At 42.7% G+C, this 26,590-nt stretch overlaps 2 protein-coding genes across 11 annotated transcripts; one reads left to right on the top strand and one right to left on the bottom strand.

Annotated features, from left to right (window-relative positions):
* Positions 1–1,836: 1,836 nt before the first annotated feature.
* Dlg5 (Discs large 5) lies at positions 1,837–19,370 on the top strand. 7 transcript variants are annotated; one of them, XM_067350137.1, is made up of 14 exons: positions 1,837–2,027; positions 3,095–3,278; positions 4,535–4,552; positions 4,895–5,045; positions 5,265–5,613; positions 5,733–6,152; positions 6,254–7,315; positions 7,713–8,328; positions 8,488–9,774; positions 10,047–11,013; positions 11,128–11,381; positions 11,499–11,728; positions 11,907–12,126; positions 12,428–19,370. In XM_067350137.1, the coding sequence occupies exons 2-14, from the start codon at positions 3,236–3,238 to the stop codon at positions 12,532–12,534; spliced, it is 5,724 nt and encodes a 1,907-aa protein (XP_067206238.1). In that variant the 5' UTR covers positions 1,837–2,027; positions 3,095–3,235; the 3' UTR covers positions 12,535–19,370. The 7 variants fall into 7 exon arrangements, with proteins under 7 accessions (XP_067206238.1, XP_067206237.1, XP_067206239.1 ...); XM_067350136.1 differs by having other exon boundaries at positions 8,485–9,774; XM_067350138.1 differs by lacking the exon at positions 8,488–9,774.
* Positions 18,947–26,465, bottom strand: LOC105671698 (Spaetzle domain-containing protein 4). 4 transcript variants are annotated; one of them, XM_012366075.2, is made up of 10 exons: positions 25,441–26,465; positions 25,173–25,334; positions 24,658–24,935; positions 24,091–24,281; positions 23,321–23,846; positions 22,716–22,900; positions 22,058–22,216; positions 21,085–21,888; positions 20,770–20,892; positions 18,947–20,530 (listed from the first exon to the last, which is right to left on the bottom strand). In XM_012366075.2, exons 5-10 carry the CDS (start codon positions 23,366–23,368, stop codon positions 20,278–20,280), a joined length of 1,572 nt encoding a protein of 523 aa, XP_012221498.1. In that variant the 5' UTR covers positions 23,369–23,846; positions 24,091–24,281; positions 24,658–24,935; positions 25,173–25,334; positions 25,441–26,465; the 3' UTR covers positions 18,947–20,277. The 4 variants fall into 4 exon arrangements, with proteins under 4 accessions (XP_012221498.1, XP_012221501.1, XP_067206290.1 ...); XM_012366078.2 differs by having other exon boundaries at positions 23,336–23,846; XM_067350189.1 differs by lacking the exon at positions 24,091–24,281.
* Between the last annotated feature and the right edge of the window lie 125 nt (positions 26,466–26,590).

Genomic DNA, 26,590 nt, shown 5'->3' with positions numbered 1-26,590 from the left:
TTCGGTCGCAATAAAGTCGGCTGAATATTTATAAAGGTGATTGGATCGGACTTGACCGAGGTAATCCGAGATAAGCGACAGATAAGCCAAAGAATACTGGAAAGTCGACGTAGCGATCGAGAGTCCAAGCGAGCACGCGCACATTATCTGCATGTTTATCAGACGAGCGATTATATCGTTGTGGACATTATTATTATAAAGCATGTGATTTGGATATTTTTCGGAAAAGAAAACGAAATGTATACTCTACGTGCACCTGTTAGATATCTGGAGGATTTATATTGCGACTTGTATTTAATGCTCGTGAGAGAAACTTAGGGGGTACTTCCTTACTTTTACCAATGTACATAATGTCGAGTGTTTACGTTCGATTACGAAACGGGGATCGTTGTCCATGCGTCTCCGGGGATTTAAGTTTCACCACTCTCTAGTGTGATTTTTATGCTGGCCTTGCAAAGTCAAAGAAAGATATTATCTATATATTATAGAGAGATATTCATTATTATATATTATTAGATGAGAGAAAGAGAGAGAAGGGGGGAAAAAAGTGAGAGAAGGGAGTGAAAGCAGGAGATAGAAGATACTATTGCTACAGATGTATAAATATATTTTGTATCTAACATTAATCATTATTCACTTAACAACTAACTCGATTACTACTACTACTCTCCGATATGAAGAATATATATTTCCTACGACGCTCTGACGATACTCAGATCCGATCCTTTTCGTTTTCAAACATTTATTTCGAATATTCGTAAGTGACGTCTACCGAAACTGTCTTAGAAAATATGTTGTCGATATATACACACTTTCGAATATATCAATTACATCTGAAGGAAACTACGATCTTTATATTTGCTGTATCGTGACCTGCGTAAAAATAAATACGTGTACACGTAGATGAAAATCGTTGACACGACTGTTTCACCACTCGCAATTAGAAACTGCATACGCCGCGAATCGGGCCTCATCTCTCTGAATTCTACTAAAAGGCTTGGACCAAGAGTAAAAAAGTGTCTCAGAAGATTCAAGTCTATCGACGTCCTCGCATCGTTTAATCTCCACAGGGCAGTTGGTGCAAATTGCTAAAACGATGCTCAGCTGATCTGCGAATTATTAGAAATTGTTGATAAAGACAAAGGTATTTTGATAATTTTATCGAAATTATACAAAAGTGCGAATTTATGTAGCGAAGCCACAAATTATGCGATTGCGCCAATTGTTTTCTTTTTTCACAGGACAACAAGCAGATACTAAAATCTTTAAAGCACGATATTATAGGAAAATATGCACCGGGTATAAATGTCACTAAAAAAAATAAAAATTAGGATCACTTGATACAATCCTATGGAAAATATACCGAGCTGATTGAATTTCAATAGTGTGAAGTTATATTACACGAAGAAACGCGCAGTGTGCGCGAATTTGGCAAATTACGATGTCAGTGTATCAACAGTCTTCGAAAACCACGAGAGCAGCTCTAATTACTGGAATAATATATATGTATATAAGCATACATATTATAAAAAAAAAGAGGAAAATAAAGAATGCAAAGTAATAAGTAACTCATTCAATTTGTTTTTCAATTTACCAATCTCAAAGTATTTTGTTAAAAATTTATTTAACAAATAAATGAAAATATAAAAGCCATTAAAAATTAATTTCACATTGTAAATATTGAAACGCACTAATGCAATTTGCGCGTCATCGTTTACAGAATGCAGCCAATATTTTCTACGAGAGCGCGATCAATTTTTCGAACTGCGCAAACTCCCGCAGGAATAGCGGTCCTCGACGGTGGCTCCTCGCATGAGCGACCGCAGTCAGCGCGCAGCAGGCAGCAGCTCGCTGGCGCTCGCTCGTCTGCGGTGTAGTTTCGTGCTGTGCGTTCATATTACCGACGACATTATAGAGAAGACCGAGCGGGTGGCCGCCCGCCGAGCGGGAGACGCACGCACACAGCCAGCGACGGGCAGAGCCGGACGAACCAAAATGGCTAATTGTCAGACTGGTTGGTGCAGCAGGTGAGCGATCAGACCGCGCGATTCTCCGTCGAACGCGAGCGCGCGCGCGCCAGTGCGCGTGTGTATGTGTGTATGTGTGGGCCTGTGTTTGCCGTCGTCGGACGCGGGTGTCGACGACGTCGCCTCGTTTTCAGGAAACGCACGCGAGACGAGCCCGAACGCGGCCAAATGCGAATTCGCGACCGTCGGGAGACGTCATCGGCGACGGAGACGCGCGGGCAGAGGATCGAGGGATCGATACTCTCGCGTCGACGAGCAACCCGTACATCGCGAGGTCTTCGGAGTGTATTTCCCCGACGATGACGGGGACTTTCCTTGTCGCGAGTGCCGCGCACTGAAATCACCGTACTCTCGCTAGAAACATTCGGGGGGTTCCGGGAACACGGCGAGTGAACGACACGGCGGAAAATTGAAAAGCCGAGAAAATCACGCGGATCTCTCTCTCTCTCTCGCGGTGACGACGAGTGCCTGGCGCATCGGCGCGCGTAGATTATAATTTATTACGTTCATTCGAAAAACATACGTCCCCCCCCTTCCCTCGCCGTGTATGCGGTTTGTGTGTATGTGTGTGTGTATGTGTGTCGGTCGCTCGGTTAGTTAGTCGGCTGTGCGATCCCTCCCTCTCTCTCTCTCTCTCTCTCTCTCTCTCTCACTCGTCGTCTTTCCCTGTGTGCTGCTAAGCGCGCACTCGCTCGCGCGGGAGAAGTGATGCATGGAAAATCTCTTGGATGGTACGCGCGACACGTGTCTCTGTATTGGGGTGTAGACAGCGGCGACAGGAGGAGGTGTGTATACAACACACACGCGCGCGTACACATATACTTGTGCGTCAGGTGCAATATCGCGTATCTCTTTTCCCCCGCGGCAACCGATATATAACGCGCGACGGCGACGACGGACGACGACGACGACGACGAGACGACGACGGCGGCGGCGGCGGCGGCAGCGACATACATACACAACGTATCGTAGCCATAATGTCATCCCGAAGGCTGCGTCTTACTAATTTACAAAGGGTTCGCTCTTCCGTGAAGTACGGAATAGTGATACGGGTAACACTTTTCCAGGCGATACCTGCCGCTACGTGCTACGTTGCTGGCGTACGAGGACGAGCGTTGGTAGGTGGTGGTGCCGCGGCCTGCCTCTGTTTCACTCCCTCTCGCGCACTCTCTCTTCTCGCAGCGCCCTGAGACCCATCACGGAGAAGCATGGCTTCTGGTGCATCCTCCTTGGACAGCGCTGGGAGTAGTGGTGAGTGTGACAATTTTTATTTTCGACTCATAATAGAGAGAACGCAGCCGCGGCCGCGCTCGTTCGATAACGTCTCTCTTTCCACCGCGTCCACGTCGGCTAACGTCAGCGCGTCATTGTATTTTTAATTGCGACGTCAGGACGACCACCACGTCGTCGCCGTCGCCGTCGACGCCGCCGCAGAAATATTTTTATCGGAAAATTCAACTCCAAGGCTCGCGTAGTCGCCTTGAGATGAAATGCACGCGCCTTTCGAGATATTGACTTGTGCATTTTGCAGCGTAACAATTCTGAATTGCGCTCAATATAATTCATAATCTGATTCATTTCCAATGTAATTAAAATTTTAATGTCATCTCACAGTTGTAGAATGACTTTTTTTTTTTTTTATCGAGGAGAAAAGTAGTTTATCGTTGATAAATAAAAAATATTAGATACAAGAAAGATAACACGATAAATGAAAAATATTATGTTATAGATTCTGATGGAATATAAAATCGAAATAAAATTGTGAGCTATGAAGTCAACACTGCTAAAATTTCTTTATTTCTTTGTATTAACAAATGTTTCGGTTAAATGTTTGGACTAATGTCGTTTCACAATTTTCAGTGTTTATAATATTCTGTACATTTAATAATGTCGAGGTCGGTATGTTATTTTTAATCTTACAATTAAATTTATTTACTACAATTTATATTTGTTGACGCTAATTGAAACCGCTTCTGACATTAATTCTATTTGCGTATCTGTAGAGTTGTCTCGATTTTATAAATTATCACTTTTTACTTCCCTCGATATTATTAAATGTACAGACATGAAAATTATAAACACCGAAGAGGGTTGCGTCGCCGAAACAGTTGTCAAGGAAATAAAAGGAGCAGGAGCATCTAGCGTCGATTTTGCAGCTCACCATTTTACTTGAATTTTCGACACGATAAATGTTACATCATTTAATTTAGAATATTGTTGGCGATTTCATTAGCTGAGGAAAACAATGAATCAAAGCTTACATGCGTGACCTAGAGTTTCTTTCCTGGTGAAAGCTAGCGAGGCCCCTGATTATGTTGTTCCATCTACTGTAACAAGCGATTTTAATTTTTATTGTGAAATTTGACGCGCTGTACGGATTTTATATCCTTAGGACTTTTACTTGTTTCACTTTTGTGCCGCTTTTTTTCGCGCTTCTCTCTTTCCTTTATGATGCGATTAGTATATACGTTTTAAAGTAATACAGGTGTTTATAATTAATTTTCCAGATGGTGCACTTAACATGGGTAAGAGCTATTTTTAAACAAGAGTCATAAAAATACACGTTCATATATATAGACGCATTTGTATAGACGTCATTTTTTCAATAAATTCTCAGTGTGACACCTTTTATTATTATTATTATTATTACACTTTGTAATGCTTGAGAATCATGAAATTGATTATATCAACGATCTGTACATAATAATCTTGTGAAATCTCCGTTCCTTCTTGAGTCTCACACATATCGCATATTACGTTGAAATGAAATGTCTTTCATTTTCATGCACGCATTTTACATTTTACATCGATTATTTCCTTGACGTGTTTGCTGTTGGAATTGGCACTTACGTGTGGCACAAAACCAGAGGGGGATAGCGGGAGCTATGGCAGTGTCGGAAGCCCGGTTGGTGGCCCCGAATGCCGTGGCGACTATGACGGTTTGCAGGCACAGTGCGATCAGGCGATGCGACATCAGATTCAGATACTTAGGCATAAGCACTCCGAAACCATGAGACGGTTTGTTTTTTTTTGTTCTTATTTTGTTTCTGGCCTTGCTTTGCTTCTCTATCTCTGTTCCTCTTCTCTCATTTCTCATTCGAACGTGTGTGTCGTCGTTTTCAGTTATGTACACACTCGTATCTCACATTTCTCTCTTCACGCTTAACACTTTTATCTCATCTTGCGAAGCGTTCGATTCGAAATACATAAAGTAAGATTGTGCATAATGTACTTTAGGTGTGAGCATACTATGAAGGAATTGGAGTACTATCGCGGGCAACACATAGCAGTCATGAATCAACTTGAGGCTACGTCGCAAGAGAATTCTGCGTTACGGGCGAAATATGGCGATCTGGCGAACGACAAGCAACGACTGGACCGGGAGGTCCAGACATTTCAGAAGGAATTGTCGGAACTGCAGCGCATTCAGAACCAGGAGGTTCTCTCCGATGCCGCGGGCAACGATTCCATGAATCAGCATTATTTGTCAGCGTTGCGAAAATACGAAGCCGTGAAGGACGAGTACGATTCTCTGAGAAAACGATACGACGACTTGATAGCGTCTCATTCATCCGCAGTTAATAAGGCAAGTAGTCGACGGTGTTGTTTGTACGCGCCGCCCATTATCGTGCATGTTTCTTTGATATAAGAGTTTAGAAAAATTGCGCTTGCAATACTTATACCGAAATTGCGTGACAAATGCAGCTAGAGTTGTCGCAAGAGGAAGCCAAGAGGCTGAAGAAGCAATACGACAGCGTTCTCGAGGAGCGCAACGGCGCGGTCCGCGAGCGCAACGGTCTCAAGCAGCAGTGCACCGCTGCAATACGCCAGTGGGACATCGCTTTGAGAGAGAGAAACGAGTATCGCGAAGCGCTCGCTAAGGTGCAGCAGCAGCACGAGGAGGCGGTGAAGGAGATCAATCAGGCTATGGTGCTGCGCATGAAGGCCAGCAAGGATATGAAACGACTTACCGAGGAACGAAATGCCGCTCTGCAAGAATACAGCCTGATCATGGGCGAACGAGACACGGTGCACAAGGAGATCGAGAAGCTGGGCGATGACCTCTCGCAGGCGTACGCGAAAGCCACGCATCTGGAAACACAAAATAAGCAGCTCATTGAAGAGGTAATCAAACGAATAACCAGAAAACACCGCTTTTCCATCGTCTAACCAGAAAATATCTCATTAGAATACTTTTTGCTCACATCGATCGCGTTTACTTGCAGAAGAAAGCGTTGTCTTATCAAATCGAGACGTTGAAGAGGGAGATCTCCTCCGCCATGCACGACAGGGACGAGGCCCTGAAGCTGTGCAACGAGCTGCGACAGAAGTTTGGCGATTACTCCGAGGGCTCCAGCAGAGAGTACATGCATCGTTTGGAGCTCAACTCGTTCAGTCGCGAGCGCGACAGCGTCAGCAAGGAAGCTGAGAAGGAGACTAATACGAGAGATTACGCGACGCGAGACAAGCAGCGCATGGACAATCTAGAGCAGGCTAATCTGGAGCTAGATAAGCTCAGGAAATCCGTCGATACGCTGCAAGCGGAACTCGAAGAGGCCATTGAGGAGGCCGAGGTATGCAAGAGGAGGCGGGACTGGGCCTTCAGCGAGCGCGACCGGGTTGTACTGGAGCGAGAGAGCATAAGAGGTCTGTGCGACCGACTGCGGAAAGAGCGCGACAGCGCGGTCACCGAACTGGCCGGCGCTCTGCGCGACTCCGACTCCATCAAGAAGCAGCGGAACGAGGCGTCCAAGGAGCTCAAGGACCTGAAGGAGAAGATCGAGTTCGGCGATCACGCGCTGCGCACCAGCCAATTGGCACAGATCGACGAGGGCAACGAGATTTGGGAGATGATTCCGATTCACGTGGAGCCCGGCAGAGTCTCCTTGGACTCGGATCGCGATCTCGGAGTCATTCTCGTCGGCGGCCGCGACAGTCCGTATTATCCGAACGATACCGGCGTTTACGTCGCGCAAGTTACGCAGGGTTGCGCCCTCGACGGCAAATTACGGGCCAACGACTGCATCGTGCGGGTGAACAATGTCGATTGCACGTCAGTGTCGACGCGCGTTATCTTGGAGACTCTACGCTCGTCCAGCGTCAATCCGACCACTCTGATTGTGAGACGGCGCCGAATGACCAGACGGTCGTTGAGAACCACGCAGCTATCAGTCGGCACCGTGCCGCACGGCATCACTCTCGACCTCGGTATCTATATCTCGAAAATATCGCCCGGTAGCTTGGCCGCCAAGGATGGAAATCTCTCCGTGGGAGATCGAGTACTGAACGTAAGTGGCATGATTTGTAAAGCGCTTAATTTCGATTAAAGATCGTACATTAGAGAGAAATGTAGATTGTGACTTGAATATAAATTAGAAGCTAATTCCAGATTAAATTATAAATATAAATTACAATTCGCGAAATTTATACAGAATTCTAATTTTGATATTAGATGCAGAAATAAAAACTTTGTTGAAAAAGAAACGAAAAGAATTTTGTCGAAATATTCTCTACTGTTGACGATCTTATCATAAAGTTGGGAAAAATTTATTTTTTACACTTAAATTATATACGTTTAATGTAACACAATTTCTGTTTTTTTATTCTCTTCTTTTATCTATTATCTACTTTGCTCTTATTTTGCTGTGACATTTATCTTATGTTGATTTCTGAAATCGCTTTCAGATTAATAGTAAACCGATGGATACTGTAACGACGGCGCATGAAGCGATGGATATCTTGAACGACACGACAGTGGACGTGCTAACGATCACGACGTTGAAGGGTATCCCGGTACCATCCGCCTCCAGCTCGGAGACGATAGACGGCGGCTTCGCTGCGGAAAAGCAGAAGATGGTGAACAGCTGCTCGCAAACCGAGCAGGAGAGAATGATGCTGAAGGCCTCATCGGACGATTACGAGAGGCGATACCTTTCGACGAACTTGGACCGTAGCGTCTACAAAGCCGCGAAATCGGTGAGCGGCGAAAAGTCGAGCGGCATCAGCAACGCCTGGGACAATTTCCGGGAGAAGATCGACATAGTACGCGGCCGCAAGCACAGCAAGGAGCGCGACGACAGCAAGAAGAAGGGCCACCGCAACTCCAGCCCGAACACGTTCGAGCAGGAGCAGGACGCGATAGCGGAGCTGGACTCGGTGATCGAGAGTTACCACAAGAAGGCGAGCAACAGCAACAACGGCGTGCTGAAGCGCAGCAAGCGCCGCGGCACGGAGAAGATGGAGAAGAACGGCGGCACGTGGCCGAAGGCGCGCGGCGGACCTCTCATACAAAACGGGACCGGTACTATTTTACATCCGCGCAAATCGAAAGAACGTTTCCCCCTAAGTGTTCTCCTGCACTCACCGAGATACGATAACTACAATTGCAATCGTATCTCGAATCCCATCCCCCTGACCAACTTTTCCAATGTCAATAATCGTCATACCGTTTACAAAGCAGTGGAGACGCCGCTACCGAGCTTCACCAAGACCGGACAGCTCTTTAGTCAGAAGTCGTCGTTCGCGCCGGCGGTGCAGTTCAAGGACATCCCGATCGACGGCGGCAGTAAGAAGCCGCCGTCGACGGAGTTCGAGAGCAGCGTGTCGGACACCGGGCGGCTGGGTTCCGCGCTGGCGCCGTCCGAGACTAGCATCGACTTCTCGGTCAAGTCCGGCGGCGCCGGCCGCGACCTCGACGCGTACTTTGCGAGCAAACGGCCGCAGAAGTACACGACCGGCGGCAGCAGCGACACGCAGGTGACGACGGATACGCTGCAGCACAATCGCGCGCACTCGCAGCTCTACTCGTCGGGCATCGGCGGTTCGTCTACGTCCGCCGCGTCGTCCGCCAGCGGGCCGGCATCCCGCCAGCAGATCGCGCCCGGTAACTTTCCATTCCCCCCGCATCATCCGTACGCGGCGTCGTCGCACACGCACCATCCGCATCCGCATTCCGCCCAGCACCAGAACTCCCTGCCCTCGCGCTATCCCTCGCCGCCGTCGCTGCCGTCCGCGCAGTCCGGCGAGTCGATAGGCCTGCCCGACGCACGTACCTACTGTTTCGAGCCCCCGTACAGCCCCGGGCCGTCGCAGACGTCCGCGTTCGGCCACTTGCACACTCCCTCCGTAGACCTGCACTATCACAAGTCGCGCGCTCTCTCGCTCGGCATACCTTGCGACACGGCGGCGGCCGTCTACGCGCACGGATACGAAGGCGGCACGCTGCCCGGCCGGAAGGAGGATCAGCGCATTCGTATACCGTCCAACACCAGCGTCACGTCCAAGAGCAGCGTCGGCAAACTCTCCACCGGTAGCATAGAGAGAACGTCGGAGCGCGGCAGCCCGATGCCAACGTTCCACGTGGAGGTGTTGAGCCCGGGCACCGGCGGCAACAGCGGCACCGGAAGCACCATCGGCACCGTGCGAGGAAGCGGCGGCAATAAGCGCGCCAGCATGCCGGACTACTGTTACTCGCAACCGCGCCCAGCGCCCGGCGAGCTACGCCGCGTGCACATCGACAAATCCGTCGAGCCGTTGGGCATTCAGATCTCGTGCCTGGAAAGCGGCGGCGTGTTCGTATCCACCGTGTACGAGCACAGCTTGGCGTCGCAGGTCGGTCTGCAGATCGGCGATCAGCTGCTGGAAGTCTGCGGCATCAATATGCGGAGCGCGACCTATCAGCTGGCCGCCAACGTTCTACGTCAGTGTGGTAACTCGATCACGATGCTGGTGCAGTACAGCCCGGACAGTGAGTATATAGTCTTCCGCGCCGAGACGGTAGTAGATTTCCTAAAAGCGCACTTGAACTCTTTGTTTCCTCGCATGTGTCTCGCATGACTCGCGCCTCCTCTCTCTCTCTCTCTCTCTACTCTTCCGATGTACTGTAAACATGAAGCTCTAAAAAGTCTTTCCTCTACTTTTTCAGGATTTTTTTGTATATTTTTTAGCTTTCGTGCAAATGGCTAAGTATATTTTTCGTCAAAGTGCAAGAATACAGCGTTTCTTGTTTTTATTTGCAAGAATACACCGAACTAGAGGGCTCGGCGTCCTCGAGTTCATCCGAGGCCGGTGACGGCGCGGCGACCGGCAGTCGCAGCGGCTCGCCGACGCCGTGCAACAGCCCGGAGGCGCCTCGCAAGAGCACGATGGAGACGCTGGAGTCCGCTGAGCCGGAACGCGACACTACCACCATCACCATCACCACTACCACCGCACCGACCGTCACCACCACCGCCGCTGCCGTTCCGACTATGAGCACGCTACGCGTCGAGCGGGATATGCGACCGTCCGCTTCGCTGGAGGTGAGAAGCACGCAGGACCGGGAGCCCCATCGCGAGATGCGACCGTCCGCGTCGCTGGATACTGGACGGCTGGACATCAACATCCGCAAGCCGGAACTGCGTCCCTCCGCCACGCTCGATCGATTGACTCGCGCGCAGATGCTGCGGCAGAACGCGCTGAGGAGCCCCACTCAGGAGGATCAGAATCGCAAGCCACCGCCGAGCAACGAGCCCAGATATCTCCTGATCGAGACGAGAAAGTGCTCGAATCTCGGTATATCGCTGGTCGGCGGCAACGGCGTCGGCATCTTCGTTCATTCCGTTCAGCCGGGCTGTCTCGCCGAGGAGGCCGGTCTGTTCGCCGGCGACAGGATTCTCGAGTACAACGGCGTGGATTTGAGACAGGCGACCGCCGAGCAGGCCGCGCTCGAGCTGGCTCGACCAGCCGACAAAGTCACAATGGTCGCTCAGTACATGCACGACCGATACAACGAGGTGAAGGACAAGCCGGGCGACAGCTTCTACGTGAAGGCGATGTTCGATCGCACCGGCGAGGTGGGCGACAGTCTGCAGCTGAGATTCAGCAAGGACGACATCCTGTACGTGGACAACACCATGTTCAACGGCACGCCGGGTCACTGGCGCGCCTGGATAGTCGACTCGACCGGGCGTAGGCAGACCTGCGGGATCATCCCCAGCAAATTCAAGTAATGAATTGATGCTGTAGCATACTTGAAAGAAATTTCAATTGACACGCAATTTAAATACATTTTTATCACAAATTCAATCTGAACGTATCATAAAATATGTTTATTTCGCAGAGTTGAGGAAGAATTGCTGCTACGACGGTCGCTGGGCGATTTGGAGCAAGACACGGGCAAGCGCAGCAATACCAGTGCGAGAAGGAGCTTCTTCCGCAGAAAGAAACACCAGCAACGATCGTCCAGCAGTAGAGACAGCAAGGAGATGCATCTCAGCGCGTCTGGCACGATCAACCTGGGATGGTATAGCGATAGCGGAACGCTGAACGAGGACAGTCTCCCGGCGAGTTATCAGCGCGTTGAGAGACTCGACTGTACGTATTCTTAATTACGAGCACAATTTTTTGCCAACCGCATTCATAGATTTTTGTACATTTTCGCAACTTGGATATACGTTGAACGATAGAGTTTTGCTCCATCTTTGACAATAGATCCCAGCCTGAGACCTGTGCTGATCATCGGTCCGCTCAACGACTGCGTGGCGACGAGGCTTGCGCAAGAATATCCGGGGCAGTTCACCAGATGTCTGGCGGAGGCGATGCATTGTTCGCAGTCGGCCTTGGAGCAAGGCATACGTGACGCAATCTACGTGGATTATAAGAAGAAGGGCAATTACTTCGAGTGCACGACGGTGCAGGCTGTTAAGGATTTATGCGAGAAGGTAATGCGGACGCGCAAATTAATAACGCGCCGTTCAATAAGTATAATAATGTAACGAATAATTCGCGTAGTAACGTAATAAACAGTGATTAATGATATTATTATTTCCTGCTGACGTCATCTGAATGTTTATGTGCGCATTTAGCAATCTATAAACATGTATTTATATTATGTTGCAGAATATACATTGTATTTTGGATGTATCGATGGCTTCCATCGAGAGGCTTCACAGACATCAAATCTATCCGATCGTGCTGTTAATCAAATTCAAGGATAGGACGCAAATTAAAGAGGTGAAGGATTCCAGATATATGAGTGATAAAATCAGTACAAAGGCTGCGAAAGAGATGTTTGAGCAGACGCTCAAGATAGAAGCAGAATATAAGCAGTTCATCTCCGGTAAGCGAATCGTGTTTCTAATTTTATTCACGTGTACAAGAAATATTGACTATTTATGGACACTGACGTTATTTGGTGACATATATTGCCACTCTTTTATTTTAATCTCCAATATGCTATCAATTTATTGGAAATCACACACATTGAGTGAAGAAAGAGTAGAAGATATTAATATATTCAAATATATATTGACAAATTAAACAACGGAATGAATTATTCTTATTGTAATATCACGATGTGCTATATATAACATTATATAGCCACGGCGAGGATGTTTATTTACGCTTTAACGATATTTCAGCCATAATCCCGGCAGGCGTGAACGTGGCATATATATGCACGCAAGTGAAAGCCTCGGTAGACGAGGAGCAGAGCAAAGCGCTATGGATTCCTAGAGGGGGTCCCTGACACAAAAGGGGGGGTCCCCACAAGCCGCAGTGGAAGTCAATCTAAATTCCACCAGGGGGCCCTTACGTCGTGCACACGTGCAAAAATTGCTATGCAAAATCGAGTCTTTTATTTATGGTCTCTTGATTTTCCGAAGGAAGATACGACACCGCACGCGAATTCTTCATTTAGCGAAGATTCGCCGCTTCCGATCGTGCTAATCGCTCAATTTGGTTGTGATAATACGAATTCTTGCAGTCCATTTTGTTTTAGCGCATTTAACTCGTTGAATTATTGCAAGTATAATGCAGGTACGTTTATTTCAGTTTTTTTTTTTTTTTTTTTTTTCCGTCGCATTTCGTTCGGTTGCTACTTGAAAACTGAATTGTTTCGCTGTTTTTTAATTATGTGAACTTTTCTTTTGTACTATCCGCATCAGTATGTCAATATATAGCTCATCTGTGATCATTGAATTTATAAAGAAACTATATAATCCGCGAATACAAACACTAAATTTAGGATTTAGATCAGCTTTTTTGAGAAGATCACAAGTAAAATATCGATGAAATTGGTGCTTGCTTTTTCCAAATACTCGCTTGTTGCTACTCGGCTGAAAGTGCTGCCAGACAATTTGTGCTTAACAGCCAGCTTGCTTCGGTCTTTAATCGCGTATAATTAAGCAATGCAACGGGAAATGCAGCTAACGAAACCAATAATTCGTACGAGACCATAAGTGGATCACTAAAAAAAAAAAAAAAAAACTCGTCGTATTATGGCCCGTTAGAAAATTGGTGGATTAATAATTGACGAAACGTTTGTTGATTAGATGATAAGCTAGAACCATTTTAATATGGTTTGTATATTATTAATTAACCCCTCAAACCAAATTGATGTACAGTATAAAATCAAGGAGAAATTGATTAGATTGTATAGCGAAGTTATGTACAGCGACACTAATATTATATATATATATATATACGTTAAAAAAAAAGAAAGCTACTTATATTTGTACATAATTTATTTACGCAAATTTATATCTACTAATTCTTAGCTCGTATTATTTAAGTTTTGTATATTACTTTGTATTATTTCTTTTAAATGTGTAACAGTTGGGGGAGGCATTTCACACACGCGCACACGAAATGTATTAAAAGGTTTGAGGGGTTAAGGAATTTTATTAAATTAAGGAATTGATAAGAGAGGAATTGCAAAAAATGTCAACAGAAATGATGGAATTGACGCGCGCAATATTCCGTTCTTCTTTTTACCGAGATGTAAATACCGAATAGTAATATTTGTAAAGCGGCCAAGCGAAGTCAGCGAGATCGAAACTAAAACACTTACGATTCAATCGTAATCGGTAATCTTCGTAACGATACGCAACGATTACTTTCTTACGTGTAAAATCGAAGTTTTCGCAAATTTATACTATATCGTTCTTAAACGAGCTTATATATAGGCGCTTCACACACGGTGCGGTTTTATGCGAGTTTATATTCTTTAAAAAGAAAAAAAAGAAAAAAACGCGAATCGCGAGATCCGCGAGTATCCGATGCAGTTGTCTTTATATGATCTTACGTAATATTATTTGTAAATACGATTTTTCTACTGTATCGAGAGATATATGATTTTAGGAGATATTTTTTAAATCGATATAATTAATTTACGGTCGTTTATAGTACGTATGAGTTAACCGTATCTGTACCTGAATCGTGATTTCTTCGTAATTTTTCGTGGAGTTGATTTGAAGATAATAATTTGAACGCGACTTTGTTTTTACGACGATAAACAACACACATATGAAAAGTAACATTCGTAATGTAAAAAATCTACACGGTAATGAAATCTTTTCTTCGCATGAAAGAACCTCTCGACATTACAAGAAATCAACTTCTCATTGCGAATCATCTTCTTACGATACAATTAGATGCAGTTCGGCACTTGTGATAATACGAATAATGATCATCTACGCGAGTCGACAATTTTAGCGATATCTGAATCACGAATCATAATAACGAAGAGTGAGAACGAAGGGGGGAAAAAATGCGGAGAAAACGCAAAGCGAGCTTGTTGGTATCACGCGAAATTTTGTTTTCCAACGAGACAATATGTAGACATAAGTTAGAAGCGAGACCAAAAACTAAAGGAATACTAACGCTAACTCGTAAGGATTGTGATTAAATTTATTCGTACTCCGGTATAGCGTGGCGCATTTAATACAGAGAGCGATAGATATACTTTTTGATATATTCAGGGACAGTCTGCCTGTGCAATCAGTGTTTTTTCAAATATCTCGCGCGCGATAGAACGCACTTGTATTTAAATATGTATAGGGACCAAATATTGGTTGGTGCACACGAAACGGTATAAAAAGGGAAAAAAAATCACAGTTTATCGATGCAAAAGACGTTCGGAGAGAAGCAACGTAGAAATTTCGAAAGCTCACTAATGAACAATTATATTCAATATTCATTTAAATGAATATTATTCATCGAAAAGTATAAAACCCACTTTTCTCAATCGAGAATCGAATTTTCGGGCATTGCTCTTCTTTCGAACAGTTTCGAATGACGTTTGTCGTATGTCGAAAACAAAATTTCAGTAGACGCTCAGTTTTAGAGAACCGAAAAAAAAGAGATACTCGGATGGATCAAAAGGCGGAGAACGAGGAGAGAAAGAAAAAAAAATAATAGAGAAAACTAACGCTATTACAATTACTCTCTCAATCACAGCACTGTGATACTCATAGTATATTACTTCTTCGATGACATATCAACTTATATAACAATCCTTTTACATATATATTATACATTTACGATATGAAACACATATTTTGGGCAATACTTATACATACAGATATGTACGTTATATATACAAACAGCGCACTTTCAATATGTTCCATTTGTAAGCACGTGGTTTTCATGAAAAAAGTTAACTGAATGTACGCGAATATATAAAAAAAAAAAATGTATCAGCGATTTTTTGTGGAGAAACAGGTCGAGTCCGGCACGATTCTCAATATTAAGCTATTAACTTAAAACTCACTAATGAATAGATACTCAGATATTTCCATTGTGTCATCGTTTGACAGTTTCCGTTTGACGTAAAAATAGTTCTATGTTCATATATATATATATATATATATATATATATATATATATTTGCAATATTATATATATATATATATATATTTGCAATATCTATATTATATATATAATACAAATTTATTCATAGAACGAATCGAGAGCGACAATCGCACGCGCGGATCGATCGCGAGTATACGCATTGTCCGCGCGCGGATCACAGCTGGTCCTCATTAGTATTCTCCACTGTTTTCTATGACGAACAACCTGCGTGTGCCACCTGTCTCGATCGCACTAATCGTCCGATACACGATAAATAATAATCAGCGCTGGCTGTCGCCGTTCTTTCTAGCGTCACTGTCTCCGCCGTACTACTTATCTGTCCTGTCGATTTATATTGACTTTGTATCTACATATTATCGTGAACCGGCGAAATGATGCACGCAATTTTCCCTTTTCTCTGTCTTTTGTGTCTTGCTATAATGGGCACAAAAACTGTCAGTTGTTCCAACAGTATCCATTAGATATCGCAATATTCCAATCAAATTTGACGCAAGATATTAGTAATTAATGATGAAAAAATGTGATGTATATCATATAACGCGTGGAACAATTTATTGTAGAACCGAAATTTTCATGAATGTGTATCATTCTGATCAATATTTCTATCAAACATATACTTACGTTTTTACTAAATTATAATTACTAATTCGGATACACGGAGAACCGTTGAATTAAAGAGACAGTATTTAATTAAGTATTACTTTTCAGTATTTGAAATTAAAAGGGAAAGAAGAGCAGAGAATGTTGCTGTTTTGATACGAAAGTGGTATATCACTTTGCCGGTTGACGGGTTCTTACTCTAAGCGAAAATACTTGTCCGTAGTTTGAAGTGTGATATTAATCAATGCATAATCCGAAGGTTGACACATATTAAGCATGCTCGTAGTTTTCATATGAAACTGTTCTTCTCCGTTAATAATAAGGAGTTCCGCGACTACATTGACTCGATTATTAATCGGATATGCAGGGTGCGTTTATTTCTCTCACGTCGACATAGTTGTCCTTGGATATAGGAATAGATTGTGAACCGTTAACAGAGATACACGCGTAGGAGGAGAGGAGATATATACTGTAATTATATAGATATATCATTACTTTTGCAGGCGAAAGTAACGAGAGATGAAACAGAAATGCCTTTCTAGCTGCGCGCGAAGAAATTTATCAATAATAAAAATTCATATTTTCTTCAATTAATTTTTTCAACAATGTATATTTACGTTGGAAAAATTATCCACCAAATTTTCACATGGTTTACAAATTGATATTTTGTGAGACAAACGACGGCATTTACAGCTGTTTTATAGTGACAACATAATTTTACGCGACATAAATGTCTAAGAAAATTACTGAAGTTTTTTGTGTTGAAAGTAGCGTTATATTAAATTTAATCTCAGGTGTTTTTATGTATATCTTTTTTCTGTAAACAGAAAAAAGTCAAGATTAATTTCTCTTCGCGTGCATCTAATTAATTGCGAATGTTAATCGCGAGTTACGAGGAGGGAAAGAAGTACGGTCGATTAACTCTCCGGAGTGTACTTTTTTGCAAAAATATTCCGCTCTAGTTACCCTACGATGGGGGAGAAGCGATTCGTGCTACGTAGAGCATCGTTATAAGCTCGCGTTATTGGCATTTTAATAAAGGTGTGGTCGATAATTCGAGAAACGCTGATAACAATAAAAGCGAAATCGCTGCCATGAGGGATCTCGAGAGCGAGATGTTTGCCGACTAATAATATTATTAAATAGACGAAATCGTGTAATGGAATTTTGAAAAAAAAAAAGAAACTGCTCACATTGTCGAGTTATCGACGTGCTCATCGTTCCTGCTTAATATTTACAAATTGTTATTCGATGATCGATGCTGCATATTTCACAGATGCATAGCGTAGTTGACAGCACGATTTATTCGCAGCCATAAGACTTTATACTACAAGTAATCGACTTATACGCGAGTTTACTATCCACTACAATTTCATATCGAAATGTAAAGTTTTCGCTAAACGCAAAAATTGAAGAAAATCAGGCATTCCCCGAGTAAATTACGATCGTTTATTTTTAAAGAAGTCATTAAATGTTTTTTTCTCTCTAATAATGAGTGATTCGGAGTAAAGAAAAAGATGCAAATTATAAATTTCTATATATATATATATATATATTAATATATGTATACAAATTTTAATTATAATTTAAATATTAATTATAATTTCTGTAAATTAATATCATGCAAGTGTGCAATATAGCTAAAAGCCTTCGTGATTTATGTATAAAGTTTCAAGTGAATTTTTCTTATTCATCTAATTAATCAATTCTTCGAAATTGGCTTTATATTATAATTAATGTACATTGTTTTTTTTTTTTTTTTAAAGAAACGTTTTTTTTTTTTTTTTTATTGCAGTTTCTTTGATTTTGGAAAAAAAAAACACTTGAGCATTCTCAAACATCTGAGATATTACGGATCTTTCTGCGAAAGTGATATACGTAACGTAATTACAAATTTTACTGTTGACTCTGTTAGTGCATAAGGGAAGAGGCGTCGGATAATAGGCAGCTCGGTAATGCGTAAGCAATTTAGAATTCGTCGGAAAAAAAAAAAGTGCAATGACCGTTACGCATCACACGCGTGTACACACAGTACGAACCGAGATTTGTGATTGTGCCAAGAAATAGATATTTTTTATACGAATTGGTGTATAGCCGGAGAGTGGCGTTAAACTCTCGAACGGAACGGAATTAGTGTAGACAATCTGGTTAAAAGTAAACTATTTTGTCGGTGCAACAGCGAATTGGACGTACATTTCGGGACGCGCTTGTCCCGAAGGCAATTTTTACACTCCGAAAATGAAACGTCTTTCTCTCATTAGAGTTGTAAAATCGCGTCTTCCTCTCCGCTTCCTTTCCGTCAATTCTAAAACGAAAAAAAAAAAAAAGATACTGTTCTCTCGTTTGTAAAAATCAAAGCTCAGTAAATTGTTATGTTTTTTTTAGAAATTTATAAATTTTACTATTTTTTATACAATATAAAAAAGAATTTTTATTTATTTTTTTTTTTTTTTACTGTGAATTCGATTCCATTTTGTTACAAAGCGTTTTATATGTAACCAAATTATTTTGCCAATCAAGCGACTTGGCATGATTTCGAAAATAAAAAGGTTGAATCAATCTCTTTTATTATACGTGATAACATTACACACACAATAATCAATGAGACAAGGTCCCTGACAATCGAATTGTGAAGTACTTTTCGAAGACGTTTTATTTTCTTCTTCCTGCAATGGTTTTGATACCAAATGTTTTAGCTGATATTTATAAATACATTTACATCTCTACCGCTATATCGTTATTACATTAATACACATACGTAGAAAAGGAAAAAAAAACGCGTATTTTCTAGGATATGCGTAAATATACAGAGTGTCGCATGTCGACCAGATCGGAGACATTCTGTGTATACGTACTATATATAATATGTACATATATATTACGACGGGATATGAATAATATGACGTTTGTAATACCATGTAATGAATGTACGACAAGATAATCGGTATTATTGTTGAATTATATTCAGCGCCATGCGCGCGAATGCCCAAAACATAAAAAAAAAGAAGTATTAACGTTTTAAGGATCGTTACTGTTTGTGAACCTTCTTCTTTGTAAGACATACAACGTTGTCGGAGATATGTAAAGGAAAATAAAGTCGAACATAACGAAGCGACGCATTATTCCGATAATCCTGACAGATACTTCATTAATTATTAGTTGAATTATTAAGCCGGTAATATCTCCAATGCAGAGGCAATATTGAGCACAAAAACGGAAGAGTATTAGTAAAAAAATGGCGTATTTTATTCACGAGCCTTATTTGCTTGCAATAGAATTATGTCGAGTGTATATTTTTTTTGTTCATGTTGTGATATTCGTAACATCTATTACAGCAGTGTAATAATTAGTAACGTTAAAATGATTATACATTAGATAGTATAAATTTCTTTCAAACAAAAATGATTCTTAGTTTATTATTTCACTGTATATTTTGTCTGTTAAAGAAAAAATATTATTGGGGACTTAACAGAATTCTGTACATTCGATAAATGTCGATTATGGCAAATGAAAATTTTCTAAAAGAGGATTTTTTATGTGTGTCACATGCATATATGTATAATCTAAAATATATAATCTATTATTAATCGTACTTTTTTCGTAAAGCAACATCGAATATTTTTTTGTTTCGTTTAATGATATTATTCTAATAATTTTACTTGTTAAAAAATATATAAATATCAACAATAAATATGCTTTATAAATATTTATAAATATGAAAATCTGCTTTGACGAACATATATCTGTAACTTCATGCGATTTTAGTGTGCATGAAGATATATTTTCAGATATGTAGTGAGAATCAGTTTCCTAATTAAGAATCCCGTATTGAATCTAAATTTCTTGATAATATTTATAATTGCCGTATCTTTTCGGGTGTTTTCGAGGTATTCAACACACATACTTCATCAGCTTGATATCGTACTCGTCAGAATTTTGTGTATGATCTTATCTAGCAGTTCGTCCTCGCTTACGCGCTGCATTATTTGGCGGCCGGCCAGTCGGAGAAACAACTGGATCACGCGTAACGGTCCCGCGCTGGTGGTTGCACCTTGATTCGCCGTTTGTGCGAAGTGCGTGGCGAACGCGACGCCACCCGAAACTCCAACGGCAGGTCGTAGCAGCGGCATACGCAGCAACTGGGAAACTTGAACCAGTCGCTGAAGATGCCACGGCAATCGTTGTTGGGGTCGAAAGCCAGCAACCGGTGCAGCCGGTACTGCTGTTCGCATTTGCACCCGTCGCGGCAGTACATCTGCATGTTTTCATGCCTGAAACAGAATCGGCGGCTGAAGAAAAAAAGAAAGATGAAAGCCAGCGAGAACCAGACTGGCTGGTAATTAACACAGGATGTTTCGATCTTGATTTCTTAGGCTGAGAGATGTGAATTAAATTGTAAATATCAAGTCATTTTCTTCTCCTTTTAATTTCTCAATTGCCGAGCCTTTTCTCCGCATTTTTCAGAGAGAAACTAATACTGGAATTTCCCGTAGGAATGCTGGACACTTACGTGCACTTTTCCCAATGCACATATTGCTCGAAAGGGTAGTAATTGAGGAGGGCCAAGATCTCGCCGCGTGTGTTATTCGCCCAGAAAGGCGCGACCACCTCTTCCTTCACGGGACAGGCGTTTCTGTACAAAGTAAAAGTTGGCGATTCGATAAGTTGCTCGATATTAATTTTATATGAATTATATTATATTCCTTTCTCATCTCTCCTAAATTTTATGCTATATTTTACATCATTTTTTAAACATGGGCTTATTTTTAATATTCTTTGATTTTAATTTTTAGAGTTTAGAGATTAAAAATAAAATTGCACTCACGCTCCTCTAAGTTTCAACACCTGATCCTTCGCGACGTCCTGATAAAGTTGTCCCGCCGATCCACCGTTCGACGTAGGCCGATGTTCAGGACGCGGTCGAAACTGTTGTTGCTCCTGACTCGCCGCGGCAGTGATCTCTTCGCGCACGGTTGTCTTCACATCGAGCTCATCTTCCTCTTTGTCGACTAGCGATTCCGTGGGGACAATCGTCGTCTCGATGAATTCGAGGGTCGTAACTCTCTCGATCATTTCGTCCGATTGCGCCACCACTTCTGCAGACTCTTCTACGTCCACGTCGATCCTGTCGTTCTGCCCGGGAATCTCGTTGATGCTGAAATTCTGCTCTTTGACGATCTGAGCCACGGTGACGTTCGGCAACGCCGTCGTCGTCGTCGTTGTATTGCTTATCGCAGAATCGTCATCGGTGATTTCGGCAGTGGTGTTCGCGGACTTGGGAGAAGTGGACTTTGGAGAAGTCACGGAAGATTGAGTGTCGACCTCCTCCGTGCTCGTCACAGTGGTAATCGTCGGGGGCGTCATCGAGGTTGATGTTCGCATACTGAAGGTCGTGGCGCTGGTCGACGTCGAGGACGAAGAGGAAGTCGTTGCGCTCGAAGCGGTTGAGCTGGTCGATTGTTCGGTGGGTTTGAAGTACGGCCTGGTGTACTCGCTGAACTTCGGGAACTTGTTCAACCGCTTGGCGATGGGATCGTTGAAGGAGCGACTGATAAACCCGTGATTCTCATACTCGTCTGTGCCCATCTTCGACTGATCGACGACGAAATAATTCTCGTCATATTGGAATCTGCAAATCACGATGCTAGCAAGTTACACATCATGAAATAAATTTTTAAAAAATCAATTCTAATATATTGAATTCAGAATGAAAATATGTTAACGTGAAATTCAGTGAAAACAGAAAGAGACAATTAACAATGGAATATTGTCAAAAACAGTTACAAGAAAAAAGATACCTCGGCGAGAGATCGTCGGCGATGTGATGGTACTCGTCGTATTTTAACTCGATATCGTTCTTTTCAAGTTCCGTTCGCAGGACACTGAAGTAAGTCTCGTCGCCGTACATGCGTCTCATCAATCCTTGATTCTCCTGCACGAATCGACGCACCGCATGCCTAAGAATGAGCACCAGAACATAAATCTGTACTGACAAAGTGAATGAGACGACGCGAATTTTCTTTCAAAGTACTTCTTCGCAGGAAGTATTTTATAAAATTATTTCTAATATTTTTATTAGATATTTTTATATATACAACTCGCGCTCTCTTATTTCTCGATGTTCCTTTTTAATTTTGACAAGTAAAATAAAAAAAAAAGAATAAATTTTATTCAGAATTAAAATATATCAAAGTGAAATCTTTTCTAAAAAGAGATTGAAATTTTTAAAATTTTAAAAGTAATCGTAGTTTCGAAATTTTTTTAGATTTCAATTTCAAATAAGTTCCTTTCGGTCCACTTTTGATTCGTCTACTTTTGGACGACAGGTGATGCCGGAACTTTCGCTACAAACAATGCCGCTTAGCCTGCGCGAGCATATGAATAACGGATGGGCGAAAGTTCGAGGAATATCAATCATTAAGTGCGGAAGAGACGAAGCGCAAATGGACGAAGTACCAAGGATAAGAGCTACCGGCGATCGTGCACCAGTTCTGTCGGCGAAAGTCACAGGGCAAATTTTCGTAGTGCGCGCGTCCCACGCGCGAGTGCGGCTTGCTGCAAGCCGAGGATGCATCGTATCCAAATGTGCTCGGCCCACCGCCGCCGCCTTGACATTCCGTCAACTGCTGCAGTGCAATCACCTGTGCGAACGGACCAAGAATCATAAAGCTAAGTTTTTTCAGTTATTTCATTTGATTAAATATTCTCCAAGAAAAATATGTAAAGTAATTCTTAGGTCATTAATTGATAAATAAATAAAAGTGGAGAAAAGGTGAATTGACGAGCAATGAAAAAATGAATTTTTGACTGAAAATTGAGTTTTATTTTTAATCGCTTAAATTGCTAAATGACACTAATTAATAGTGGAATTAGAAATTAGAAGGTAATTAGATAGCGTGGAAAAGTAATCAAATAGAAAAACTAAATAACTCGTATTCTTGCAGATCAGATAATTAAACTTATCTGTTTTTGATATAAAAAAACAAATATAATTTTGACAAGTTCACTGTTCATTTGTGTCCACGAAAAAAAAAAAAAAAAAAAAAAAAACAGGTATTTACCGTGCAGGCGCTCACCTGGAGAACGAAAAATACATAAATCGCTCTCATAACTCGTGGATTTTGAATTCGTTGGTCCAGCGACTGGACCCCGCGGCCGGTGACAATTGTCGACGACAGCTCGTTATCCTTCGTGAAGTCACGCACTCACGGTGTCGCGCTGCTACGCGCAAGCAACAACAATAACAACAACGAACGGCGAGTCGGTCTCATTGACGACTTCCGTGAAGATGCGGCAGAAGACGCGGAAGGCTACATGACAGACGGCGGCGACACGCTACCTAACTGCCGTGTGCAAGCAGGCCGCTTTCATTACTGCCCGTAATCAGCCGCCCGCCCATGCGACGACCCATGCGATCCTTCTCACGTGGAAGAAAAAGTGTAGCCCGCTGCCGTACGGGGGAGAAGATGTTAAACAGTAGCGAACGACGATCTCGCCTCGCCCACGTCCTAATCGACCGATTTCCGGTGGCATACGTGTAACTGCGATCGATCGGAAAACGGGGGACGCTCATTTCGCAGCGGCAGCCTGCGGAAGAAAACTCCTACTTCAATATCTGTTACAAAAATGTAGAATTTAGCTCTTTTAAATTATCCAAATGATGTAGTCTTTCGAAGATGCTTATCTTCTCGTTTTACTTTTTATGATTGCAAAGTATATCATGCACTTCTCTTCCGCTAGATATTACAAAAATGCACGGACATGAGGTGATATTTTTCAAGTTCTGGATCTTCGAGGTACATTTGTATAATAATAAATACATTGTATGCACCTGTGTGCCGAGTTATTCGGCCCTGGACGAAAGGAGAGTCCGGGGAGAGACATGAGGCGAAGAGAGGACGAAAGAGGAAGACCGAGAGAGCGCGACTTCGCCGGGAAGTGGGTCACGCCGAGGTGTACCGTTATAGTTGCCGTCTGATCTGTGTCACGAGGACCCCGCCAGTGACGTAGCCTGGGTTACTCCTGAAATGAAGAAAATCGTCATACCGTCGAAGGAAACCCTTATCCTTCGATGTTTCGGCGGCTTCGATCTCGAATTAAGAATCACACGATAAAGATCCTGTCTTACATGCCGCTTGGGACAAAACACGAAAGAAGAAAGCTTCTGAACTTTATCGTAGTACCTGCAGGTCCCGCACGAGGACGAAAGGCAGATTCGCCGTCGCGCAAATCAATCTGTCGAGAAATTAGACCTTGGGTCTTTAATCCAAGAGAGCAGCCTACGCCGTTGCCGGTGCGTGTTTACAAAAAGACACCGGGCTGGTCGTAAATGACGATTTAAGGTTTATAGCGAGACTCGCTATGCGCGCACACACACGTGCCCGCGCGGTCTACTGACCTCGAAAGCACTGTCACTTGGACGAGGGAGACTCTTTCACTGAATTTCCTCGCCTTTTGAAGATGCCGCGATGCTGTTGTCGGTGCGGCGGTGCACGCCTCTTCCGCGTGTTTCGCTTTTGAACAGTCGAGGAACCAAACGACCGGCCGGCGGCTCGTCGATGCGTTGGAATCAAAAGATCAAGAGTTTCACATTCTTCGATGACGAACCAAACGAGAGGCCGATAATTCGAGTTAACGTCGACATTTTTCCAGCTGCTGCAGTCTCACATGCAACTTCTGAAAAGATTCAAGGCTCTCATTATTTCCGCGATATATTAGAATAAACAATGAGAGTGTGTGTTGCACTGCTTCACAAAGCTGTGGCCAGCTGATCAAACTCGTCTCTCACGACGCATCAATTAATGATGTTGCCACAGCGACCGCTTAGTTAGTGACGATAACGGCATTCCGTTAGCTCGAATAGCATTGAATTATTGGAGCATCGTTTTGCACGATTACTGGTTAGCGAAATACCTGTTCGCCGCGATGGAAAGACGGTGAACGCGCTGGTTTGTGTGAACATACTACTATACGTTTTCTCTTTTTCTTCTTTCTCTCTCTCTTTCCTTCTTTCGTTACTCCGGGCAGAAAAGAAAGCCAACTGTCATCGTCGTCATCGAGGTGACATATTGTAACCTGGCAATAAACGCATTCAATGTCACTATTCGAAAATTTTTGCTTTTCAGAAAACAATTTTTCTAAATGTTTCACTGCGATTCAAAAATGAAAGCTGTAGTCTTACGATTGTAGCGCATTTTTCTTCGATTTCTTCTTTTCATTCTTTTGTTTTATCAAAGTAAGCGATCTACGAAAGTAAAAAACATAGACGACAAAGCTACTTTCTTCAGCAAATGGAATAAAACATTAATTCGAAGCTCGATTATACGTAAAAATATAAAATGTAAACAAAAATGCGTGCGAAGAAAACACAGCGGTTTCAACGAGCGCAACATTACTGCTAGTGTCATCTGCACCGATCTCTTGCAACTTGCAGATGTAGTTTAAATCTGCAATTATCTTCAGACGATTATTCAAAATTTTGCAAAAAAAAATACCAGCCTTCTTCGATAGATGGCACTGTAATCTTTTTTCTGCAATTTTGAATTCACCTCCAACCTCCAACTTGTCGTGCAGTGCCTTTCTGCTACCATTTCTTTATTCTTTTTTCCATCAGTTCGCGACTTTTCTGATGCGTTGAACGTAATATTTACTATCTAAGCGGCCTGGAGTCAAGTAAGCATACGATAAATCGATTGTTTGAGTATGTATTTTGTAAAAAATTACCATACGTTATTGTGTTGTGAAAACACCATCGATTTATGATCTACTATTCCCGACAGTTTAGCGAAATACTTTGTACTCGTCACGATATTGAACAATTTTCACTCGTTTTTCGTATTCCTTCACGCCTGTTTTCTACAACTTATATAATGTTTACAGCTGATCCAGTTATTTCTTACATCCATGGATTTCTCGCATTCTTTCTCAGCTTATAACCTCTGGAAGGTTCACCATGCCATCGACAGAGGACGCATAAACCGGCTTTTCGCAGATCGGATTTGCACCAATTTTGCACTCGAAGATGCTCCAAGCCGCAGCTCGACGTGTAAATCACTATGGAAAGGACATTTGCGAACCGCTCCTTCCCTCTGCTTTCCATGACCTATCGCGCGCTCTCTGTCTTCCTCTCTGTTTCTTCTGTATTCCCAACAATCTCTAAAGCGTTGTAGCTTTCGTCAGTGGTGCTTCAATTTTTCCCACAAAAATCAAGCTACAAGGTATCTCAATGCTATAGTGAAACATCATTCATTTCAAAGAAATTCAAAGATATTGATTTTAATTTAATTCAAAATTAATGATCAACTTAAAAGAATGTTTTCTAAATTGATAAA

This window comes from Linepithema humile, chromosome 2, assembly GCF_040581485.1.
Source record: "Linepithema humile isolate Giens D197 chromosome 2, Lhum_UNIL_v1.0, whole genome shotgun sequence".
In the NCBI taxonomy this organism is placed as follows: domain Eukaryota; kingdom Metazoa; phylum Arthropoda; class Insecta; order Hymenoptera; family Formicidae; genus Linepithema; species Linepithema humile.
The sequence above is the reverse complement of the archived record's forward strand: the minus strand, read 5'-3'. Positions and strand labels throughout refer to the sequence as shown.

Coding starts and splice junctions, on each gene's coding strand:
- LOC105671698 (XM_012366075.2), bottom strand. CDS start 23,368: ATGAGAGCGATTTATGTATTTTTCGTTCTCCAGGTGAGCGCCTGCACG. Junction 21,889..22,057: donor GCCGACGATCTCTCGCCGAG/GTATCTTTTTTC, acceptor CGTGATTTGCAG/ATTCCAATATGACGAGAATT. Junction 20,531..20,769: donor GTGCATTGGGAAAAGTGCAC/GTAAGTGTCCAG, acceptor ATTCTGTTTCAG/GCATGAAAACATGCAGATGT.
- Dlg5 (XM_012366080.2), top strand. CDS start 3,236: ATGGCTTCTGGTGCATCCTCCTTGGACAGCGCTGGGAGTAGTG. Junction 7,316..7,712: donor TGGGAGATCGAGTACTGAAC/GTAAGTGGCATG, acceptor AATCGCTTTCAG/ATTAATAGTAAACCGATGGA. Junction 12,127..12,427: donor ATATAAGCAGTTCATCTCCG/GTAAGCGAATCG, acceptor ACGATATTTCAG/CCATAATCCCGGCAGGCGTG.